General features: G+C 46.0%; 1 protein-coding gene across 1 annotated transcript in view; it reads right to left on the bottom strand.

The window, feature by feature from the left end:
* nocta (nocturnin a) overlaps positions 1-1,144 on the bottom strand; it is a 10,341-nt gene extending 9,197 nt beyond the window's left edge. The window contains exon 1 of the mRNA XM_034093354.2: positions 557-1,144. Coding sequence (XP_033949245.1) covers positions 557-719 — 163 coding nt within the window. The 5' untranslated portion in view covers positions 720-1,144. The remainder of the gene's footprint in view (positions 1-556) is intronic.
* Positions 1,145-10,563: the final 9,419 nt, after the last annotated feature.

The raw sequence follows: 10,563 nt of genomic DNA on the forward strand, positions 1-10,563 counted from the left end.
TTCTCTCTCTCTCTCTCTCTCTCTCTCTCTCTCTCTCTCTCTCTCTCTCTCTCTCATTTCTTATTTGATTACATGCATGTCCTCTGTAAGGATTTGAACGCATTTGTTTCTCTTGTAGCTGGGAGTCAGGTCCCTACATGTGGGTCCGAGGTCAGTGTAGACTCTCCAGACCTCTCTGACCCATACATACACTGGGGAAGGGGTCCTGTTCAATCCTCATCAGGGAATCAGAACTAATGTGTTGGTCGCACTTTGAACAACAAGTATACTTAAAGAATACATTTTTCACTAAACAACTTTAAATATGATGGATAGTAGCAACGCCGGATAAAACAAGAGTATCTCTGTTGATACATTTTCAAGAAGGAGTTGGTTTTTGAAATCAATCCCATTTTGAGTCTGAGTGACAGAACTGATGAGTCAGCGCGCTTTGACGTAGGCTTATTGTTTGTGACGTAATTGGGGAACGTGAGAAAGGCCGATATAGCTATTAACGTTAGAGCTGTCACGCTGGCGAGGAGCCTACTGAAGGTAAGAAGGTGTACGGTGGTCCTACCTGATGCTGGCCCAGTGTTGGACGCTCTGCTCGGCTTCAGCTGAGGACAGGTCCTTTTGAGTCCCCGTACTGCCTGGGAGAGCGGCCCCCTGGCTGCCGTCCCTCCCCTCGAGGGGGCACATAGTTGGCTTAACAAAGCCGAACAGCGACGAGCTGGATTCATTCTTCAGTGTTCAGCGTTAGCGTAGAAAGAGCTGTATGTTACCGGATGCTGTCTGTCACCTACGCTGAAGAAACCGAGCCATTTATTTTAAAAGCGTGAGAACTTTCCCCTCGCAATCGGTTTGATAGGAACACTTCCTTTGTGCGGTGCTCTTGAAGGTAACAGAAAGCCGGCCGGCAGAAGTTACGTCATGTTGCTGGTGAGTCTCGAAACTCCCGCTACTGAGGGGTGAGACAATCATGGTTTAGTCCATAATGTTTTTCAGAGGGCACCAAAATCCGTGAGACCTACTTTTGACATTTCTCTAAATGTTGCATTTTCGTTAGCAAACGGATCAGGAGGACCAAACAAAAAGAACTACCTACAGAGCTCCCCCGTTCTTATTATACATCCATGTCTCCCCCCCTGTCGCCTCCGGTGTCTCGAGCCTCTGAAACGTGTACTATGGAGGCAGGACCAGCGGGCAGAGGGCGTTAACATTTCATGAACAATCCAATCAGCGTTTATTACAGAGGAACGACGTCAATAGCACGCCCCCTACGCCTGTTCCATGGATATATAATGAGCACGGCCTGTCCCCCTGTTCCCATCATGGTTCCCCCATGGATGTATATAATAAGACATTAGTTTTAGGACGCGTCACTGACTGTGGCACTCTCTGCTGGCTACGCAGTGGTCGTCTCAAATTCTACACCTGAAAACAAGACCTGTACATTCTTAAGAATGGCCCTACCCAGAATAACCACCATACAGCATACCCAAAGAATAAGCAGGATTCAGAGGAGCGGTAAAGTAATATTTATCTGTAATTATTTGTTTTAATGTTTTTTTAACTAAAAAGTCAGAAAGAGTGGCAGAATTATATCAGTGTTGGCAAGTACTTTTTAACCATCAAAGCCACGTTCCCCCATGATTGTCCTTTTTATGGAACTTCAAACAAAAGCTCTATAGGTCAACACAATATCATTTTATAGCTATATATATCAGTTTTTATTAATTGTACAATTTCTCCTTATTATTATTATTATTATTATTATTATTATTATTCCTGTCTCTGTACTACCCTCTTGTGTCCATCTAATGCTTGAGCAGTTTTTAAGTTAATTGAATGATATAGCTTTACATTTCTTTTGTTTCATTTTGTCATTCTTTAGAAATGCCATTGTTTATGTCCCTGCTGTCTGTGTGCAGTAACTAAGAAAAAGCTCACAGGGGCAGTTTTAGTGATTCAGGGGCCATAGGAAAAGTAAGGAATGGGGCCCGTTTAGCCCTTATCAACAAATGAAATACATATTTTTTATAATTATAAAATTATAAAGACAGTTAGCAGCAGACAGAACAGTTAGTCTCTCTCTCCCTCTCTCTGTTACCTCTCATTTATCATATCGTCACCTTCTTAAACCAATGGCCTAAGTCATATTTGAAAGTTTTTCAAAAAACAGAAAAAACTGAACCAAATATAGAATATATGATATATATTAATTATTTCACACAAAAAGGTTATGACAATATATGACTATTGACGTACAAATAACACTGTCTGTCAATTGTGTAAAATAAGAGGATTAGATGACATAGGCCAATTTACGAACATGTTGTTGTGACTTAGGCAATCTGAAACCTGACTTAGGCCTTATTACTTCTGGAGTAAGTGACTTAGGCAAAACAGTGCACTTCTCTCTTCCGCATTACTGTGACAGACCATGGCTGGGTCGGCCACTAACAGTTTCAAATGCTAGAAGAGCATACAGAGACTCAGAAAAGAGAGGGCAGTTTGGACGTTGTTGGCCCTTTAATTCAATATAGCAAACTCAAAAGGTACAACTTAAATCTTAGCTAAATAAAACAAAAGGCAAGTAAATCTAACCCTGAGGAGGCATGTGCCTCTCCTCATACTCCCTCCAGCTCTTCTTTGCTGTGTTTTTAATTGCAGCTAACCCTTTTCCATTTAAAGGTCCCATGTCATGGCCATTTCGACTGATCATAATTCCATTGTTGAGGTCTACTAGAATAGATTTACATTGTTCAATTTTCCAAACTCACATTGGTTTCTCAAACAGCATCTCTATAGTCTGTGTATTCACTCTCTGTCCTACACACCTTGTTGGAGCTCCTGCCCCCCCCCCCACCCTGTGAGCCCACTGTGCTCTGATTAGTCCACCACCGTTACAGCTGAACATCAGTGATTATGTGTTACAATGGCATTAGTTAGCAACCAGAAAATGACACCAGTAATGACAAACAGATGAGAATGCTGCGTGGGGTCTGGGTGCTGTGTTGGCGAGACGTTGCGGGGCTCGCTGCTCCGCCCTTTGAGGCTCGAGGAGCGGACAGTGTGAGCTGTATTACTGGTGTCGTTTCCTGGTTGCTGCTTGGGGTCTGCGAGATACCACGGAACTCAGCCTGAGCACACACACGTGAGTGTGTGGCGAACTGTGAGTGGAGATCCACGTAGCTGCGGCTGAGTGTGCCGGCAAAACTCAGCGGAACATCTCGGCTGAGAAAAGATAAGGGGGGGGTGTGTGTGTGTGTGTGTGTGACACGTGTGTGTGTGTGTGTGTGTGTGTGTGTGTGTGTGTGTGTGTGTGTGTGTGTGTGTAGCTCCACGGATTGGTCCATTTGGAACTGGGTAAGATTACGTCACTATACTCAGGAAGAAACAAATGGAAAAAGAGAAATGTCCAACGAGGCGTTCTGGGGCAGCACAGACAGGTCTTTTCTGTGTTAGAGTTTTACTCGCTACAGGGTGCACTTTGAGGGTTTGTGACTCTGCACACTGTTTACATACAGAAAAACCTACATAACACACTAGGGGACAGGTAATAACCGGAAAAACATGACATGGGACCTTTAAATCAGTTTATCCCCTGAATCTTTCTCAGTCATCTTGATTTGTGTGTGTGTGTGTGTGTGTGTGTGTGTGTGTGTGTGTGTGTGTGTGTGTGTGTGTGTGTGTGTGTGTGTGTGTGTGTGTGTGTGTGTGTGTGTGTGTGTGTGTGTGTGTGTGTGTGTGTGTGTGTGTGTGTGTGTGTGTGTGTGTGTGTGTGTGTGTGTGTGTGTGTGTGTGTGTGTGTGTGTGTGTGTGTGTGTGTGTAATTATGTGGCAAATTGTCAAAAAGCTGATGACACTCGAAGGGCATGACATGTTTCATGGACTGAAGGTCCTGAAATTTCCTCTCCTTGATTGGCAGAGCGTCAACTTCAGCAGTTGCGGCTGCCTGTTGATATTCCTGATGTAGTTGGGAGATGGTTGTGCCTGGGTGAAGGAACTTCTTGTCTTTGTAGGTCGCTGTGCTTCTGCAGTAGTGTGAATCAACAGTGGGCAGATCCTTCAACCAGTCCTTAAGGAACTCTGTGACAGCAGTTTCCAGCTTTGCATTTTTGCCACCCTGAGGTGGAGATGTAGTTGGCGGGTCTGCCACTTGTTCGTCATGGTCGATGGTGTCTTTGTTCAGCCAGTGTAATGGTTCTTTCAGGGATACCAAGTGTAGAAGAAAAAAAGCTTTGCACACTTTAAGATTCGTTCCATCCTGAAGTTTCAGTTGGTAGGAAAATGATGAACTGCGCCTGGATCCCTCACCAACTTTCTTTCTTTCGCTTCATGGTAACCTTTGTGATCAAAGTGGTGACGTATAACCGATGTTCTTCCCAGTTGTCCATTGAACAAACTTTCTGAAATATTCACTGCCTCTGCTCTTCTGTAATGGATTGACAGTCTCGAGTCGTGACTCGTTGACAGAACTTCGAATTGCAGGGAAGGCCCATAGCCTTTGCAGCTATTTCTTTGCCACCTTTGACCTTGTATGCCATTCCTTTGAGATGTTTCTTCCTGGATTCATTTTGCTTCCATGTTTCTGGGCTGAGGTATTTATGTTGTTTCCTTTTGACCATATTGTTTTCATACATCCTCTAGATGAGGACCATAATGTTCTGAAGTTGCTGCCAGAATGTCTTCATTTTCAGGGACAGAGGACTCATCAGAGGATGGATTGTAGTTTGGGTCAATGATAACATCATCATCATCTAAGTCTTCTTCATGGTGTGGACGGGTCTGCTTGGCATCTTCAGCAACACTCTCTTCTTCAATGAGAGTGTTTAAGTTATTGTCTGCTCCATCTGATACAGGGTCTTGGCCTGGTACATGCTGCTCCATCTCTTTAACAACGGTCTCGTTTTCATTGGATGATTCCTGATCGGTGTCTGAAAAGTCAAGTGCATCTCCTACCAAAAAGGAGTAGGCGTACGGTCACAACTGTGATCATTATGAAAAAATGTTTTGTAATTGCACTGTGGTCCTATGTATTAATACATTAAAGCTATTTTTGATGAATATCATTTGGCCTAATTCAATTAAAAAAACATGTAATCTTTCCTAATAAGATGGAAATGTAATGTGGAAAAATGAGACAATAATACAATATTAAGAATTGAAACAGACAAACGCAAAATGTACTTTTTCTAATTCATAATTATGCAGTAATTGTAACCGTTACTTTTGAAAGGTTAGATTAGTTTTTAGATTAGTCTTTATTGTCCCAGAAGGGAATGTGTGCATGCTTCATGGAGCTACAGTAGCTATATTAGCTACAGTAACTATAGTACCTACAGTATAGCTTCAGTAGCTACAGTAACTATACATTGTGAAAGTAAAAGACTAAATAACTACACAACATTTATAGCCCAGCCTATAGTATAGTAAACATCACTTCCCAATAGGGGACAAGCCCTGAACCATGAAAATAACTTAATTTATCTGTTAGTTTTTTCTTTTTCTTGAAGTAGCCATTTTGTAAAGCTTGTCAAATGGCCTAAGTCACAAGACAATGTGACTTAAGCCATTATGTTTTTTAAATATATGGCCTAAGTCACACTCTTGACATAGGCCATTATACTATCAGGGTAGGAACAGCACTATCCTTTCAATAAGGATGTAGGCAATTTTACCAGAGGTGGCCAGCATCAAGAAGAGATGATTTAGGCAAAAAAAACATTTTCTCCAAAATATGACTTAGGCCATTAGTTTAAGAAGGTGACGATATGAAGAATTAATTTGCACAAATTGATTAAAGCCAATCTTAAAATGATTAAACAAACGCCTGTTTAAAACTCCTCAGTGCACACAAAAACATAACTTGGATAAATAAATAAATATTGATATATTATTTAAGACCACCTCGTGTGTAACATGTTGTGTGACATGTATTCTCATAAATGATGCGGGGTCTTTTGTAATCCTGAGGGCTTTCTTCCTGAGCCGCTGGGAGTAGAGGACCTCCATGGATGGCAGCTTACGGAGCGTCCACACTACAGCTTCAAAAATAGCTTGGAGCTGGGCGTGTCTGGAGCTTGGGGATTTTATTCAAGCAACACGACCAACAACCAATCACATGAATCTCCCGCCCCCGACATACAAAGCAAAAACCCCCGGGGATTTTATGGGAGCAATATATATATAAACTCCCCAAACAGGCGAAAACCTACCAGTTTCCCCCACTGTCTCTGCCACCTCCCTCCATGCCTGGTTCCTCCGGTTTGTATCCCGGTAGGTGAAGAGGGTCTGGTCATACAAAACCGGGTGATTTGCTACGGCGATAGTTAGTTTCTCCTCCGACTTTTTTTGAAATATAGAAATGAACGGCGGGATATCTCTCCCAGCTTAGACGCGGTTTGATTGGCTACGGCTTGAGCTGTCAGATTTTCCGAAACGGGATTTGATTGGCTGGCGCTGGCTACTCCGGCGTCTCCGGCGTCAAAAGTTGAACTCGGTGTTCAACTTCTGTCGCCGGAGACGCCTGAGACGGACCGCTATGCTACCCACAATTCAGTTCGGCGAAAAAGCGAGGCTACGTGACGTCACCCCATTCAAAGTGAATGGGCAGATTGGAGCTTTCGACGCTGTAGTGTAGACCGGCCGTTACGGTTGAGGGCGGTGCAGCTGCCGTACCAGGCCGTGATGCAGCTAGTCAGGATCCTCTCTATGGAGCACCTGTAGAAGGTCAGGATGCTCTCTATGGAGCACCTGAAGAAGGTCAGGATGCTCTCTATGGAGCACCTGTAGAAGGTCAGGATCCTCTCTATGGAGCACCTGAAGGTCAGGATGCTCTCTATGGAGCACCTGTAGAAGGTCAGGATGCTCTCTATGGAGCACCTGTAGAAGGTCAGGATGCTCTCTATGGAGCACCTGTAGAAGGTCAGGATCCTCTCTATGGAGCACCTGTAGAAGGTCAGGATCCTCTCTATGGAGCACCTGAAGAAGGTCAGGATGCTCTCTATGGAGCACCTGTAGAAGGTCAGAATCCTCTCTATGGAGCACCTGAAGAAGGTCAGGATGCTCTCTATGGAGCACCTGTAGAAGGTCAGGATGCTCTCTATGGAGCACCTGTAGAAGGTCAGGATCCTCTCTATGGAGCACCTGTAGAAGGTCAGGATCCTCTCTCTAGTGCACCTGTAGAAGGTCAGGATCCTCTCTATGGAGCACCTGTAGAAGGTCAGGATCCTCTCTATGGAGCACCTGTAGAAGGTCAGGATGCTCTCTATGGAGCACCTGTAGAAGGTCAGGATCCTCTCTATGGAGCACCTGTAGAAGGTCAGGATCCTCTCTATGGAGCACCTGTAGAAGGTCAGGATCCTCTCTATGGAGCACCTGTAGAAGGTCAGGATGCTCTCTATGGAGCACCTGTAGAAGGTCAGGATCCTCTCTATGGAGCACCTGTAGAAGGTCAGGATGCTCTCTATGGAGCACCTGTAGAAGGTCAGGATGCTCTCTATGGAGCACCTGTAGAAGGTAAGGATGCTCTCTATGGAGCACCTGCAGAAGGTCAGGGTCCTCTCTATGGAGCACCTGTAGAAGGATGCTCTCTATGGAGCACCTGCAGAAGGTCAGGATCCTCTCTATGAAGCACCTGTAGAAGGTCAGGATCCTCTCTATGGAGCACCTGTAGAAGGTCAGGATGCTCTCTATGGAGCACCTGTAGAAGGTCAGGATGCTCTCTATGGAGCACCTGTAGAAGGTCAGGATGCTCTCTATGGAGCACCTGAAGAAGGTCAGGGTCCTCTCTATGGAGCACCTGAAGAAGGTCAGGGTCCTCTCTATGGAGCACCTGTAGAAGGTCAGGATCCTCTCTATGGAGCACCTGTAGAAGGTCAGGATGCTCTCTATGGAGCACCTGTAGAAGGTCAGGATCCTCTCTATGGAGCACCTGAAGGTCAGGATGCTCTCTATGGAGCACCTGTAGAAGGTCAGGATCCTCTCTATGGAGCACCTGAAGGTCAGGATCCTCTCTATGGTGCACCTGAAGGTCAGGATGCTCTCTATGGAGCACCTGTAGAAGGTCAGGATCCTCTCTATGGAGCACCTGAAGGTCAGGATGCTCTCTATGGAGCACCTGTAGAAGGTCAGGATGCTCTCTATGGAGCACCTGAAGGTCAGGATCCTCTCTATGGTGCACCTGTAGAAGGTCAGGATGCTCTCTATGGAGCACCTGAAGGTCAGGATGCTCTCTATGGAGCACCTGAAGGTCAGGATGCTCTCTATGGAGCACCTGTAGAAGGTCAGGATGCTCTCTATGGAGCACCTGTAGAAGGTCAGGATCCTCTCTATGGAGCACCTGAAGAAGGTCAGGATCCTCTCTATGGAGCACCTGTAGAAGGTCAGGATCCTCTCTATGGAGCACCTGTAGAAGGTCAGGATCCTCTCTATGGAGCACCTGAAGAAGGTCAGGATGCTCTCTATGGAGCACCTGTAGAAGGTCAGGATCCTCTCTATGGAGCACCTGAAGAAGGTCAGGATGCTCTCTATGGAGCACCTGTAGAAGGTCAGGATGCTCTCTATGGAGCACCTGTAGAAGGTCAGGATGCTCTCTATGGAGCACCTGAAGAAGGTCAGGGTCCTCTCTATGGAGCACCTGTAGAAGGTAAGGATGCTCTCTATGGAGCACCTACAGAAGGTCAGGGTCCTCTCTATGGAGCACCTGTAGAAGGATGCTCTCTATGGAGCACCTGCAGAAGGTCAGGATCCTCTCTATGAAGCACCTGTAGAAGGTCAGGATGCTCTCTATGGAGCACCTGAAGAAGGTCAGGGTCCTCTCTATGGAGCACCTGTAGAAGGTCAGGATCCTCTCTATGAAGCACCTGTAGAAGGTCAGGATGCTCTCTATGGAGCACCTGAAGAAGGTCAGGGTCCTCTCTATGGAGCACCTGTAGAAGGTCAGGATGCTCTCTATGGTGCACCTGTAGAAGGTCAGGATCCTCTCTATGGAGCACCTGTAGAAGGTCAGGATGCTCTCTATGGAGCACCTGCAGAAGGTAAGGATCCTCTCTATGGAGCACCTGAAGGTCAGGATGCTCTCTATGGAGCACCTGAAGGTCAGGATCCTCTCTATGGTGCACCTGTAGAAGGTCAGGATGCTCTCTATGGAGCACCTGTAGAAGGTCAGGATCCTCTCTATGGAGCACCTGTAGAAGGTCAGGATCCTCTCTATGGAGCACCTGAAGGTCAGGATCCTCTCTATGGTGCACCTGTAGAAGGTCAGGATGCTCTCTATGGAGCACCTGTAGAAGGTCAGGATCCTCTCTATGGAGCACCTGAAGAAGGTCAGGATGCTCTCTATGGAGCACCTGAAGAAGGTCAGGATGCTCTATATGGAGCACCTGTAGAAGGTCAGGATCCTCTCTATGGAGCACCTGTAGAAGGTCAGGATCCTCTCTATGGAGCACCTGTAGAATGTCAGGATGCTCTCTATGGAGCACCTGAAGAAGGTCAGGGTCCTCTCTATGGAGCACCTGTAGAAGGTCAGGATCCTCTCTATGTAGCACCTGAAGGTCAGGATGCTCTCTATGGAGCACCTGTAGAAGGTCAGGATGCTCTCTATGGAGCACCTGTAGAAGGTCAGGGTCCTCTCTATGGAGCACCTGTAGAAGGTCAGGATGCTCTCTATGGAGCACCTGTAGAAGGTCAGGGTCCTCTCTATGGAGCACCTGTAGAAGGTCAGGATGCTCTCTATGGAGCACCTGTAGAAGGTCAGGATGCTCTCTATGGAGCACCTGTATAAGGATCCTCTCTATGAAGCACCTGTAGAAGGTCAGGATGCTCTCTATGGAGCACCTGTAGAAGGTCAGGTTTGCACACACACCCTGTCTAAAACAAAAGGGCAGGGCTCCTGATCCTGTGCCTCCACAGCCTGTCTGATCTGAAATCGTGCAACACAACAGTTTAGCTCATCTGGGAGAGATGTGCACGCAGACAGTCCCGCAGCACCCCCCCGCTGCTTCTTTGTAGTCTGTCATTATTTGAAGTCGGACTCCACTCTGTCTCTATTGTCTCTTTGCACGGCAGACAGCTCTCCGGAGTTCATACCTAGATGTCTTGTACTCCTCTGAATCTCCACCTCTGTGCGCGATAGTGCGTGCATTCAACTTGGAACGCACCTCGCCGTTTATCGGGCTTCTGATTTGGGAATGTTCGTACATTAATCTTCGGTACCACGTCATCGATGCATTTGCCAATGTAGCAGATGACCGCATCCGTGTGTGTGTTGATGTTTTCGTCCTCAAAACACACACACACCACTCCGTAGATTCATAAATATTATACTCCATTTATGCCAACAGATCCCCCTTAAATACTACACTCTGGTCCCTTAAGTAAGATTTGAAAGGCAGGACTTTTACTTTTTGAAGTATTTAAGTGGTATATGTCTCCTTTGAAATGATCTGGGTGCGGGCCAGGGCTCATGTGGTTCCTTTTCTTATCGCTCTCAAAGACATCCAAACCCACTAACACGGCATGTCTGCATCAGAAGCCTGACATCACTGCTGCATACTTCATTGGGTGACCCTTGGTGGT

The sequence above is a fragment of the Pseudochaenichthys georgianus genome, chromosome 10 (assembly GCF_902827115.2).
Source record: "Pseudochaenichthys georgianus chromosome 10, fPseGeo1.2, whole genome shotgun sequence".
Taxonomy (NCBI): Eukaryota; Metazoa; Chordata; class Actinopteri; order Perciformes; family Channichthyidae; genus Pseudochaenichthys; species Pseudochaenichthys georgianus.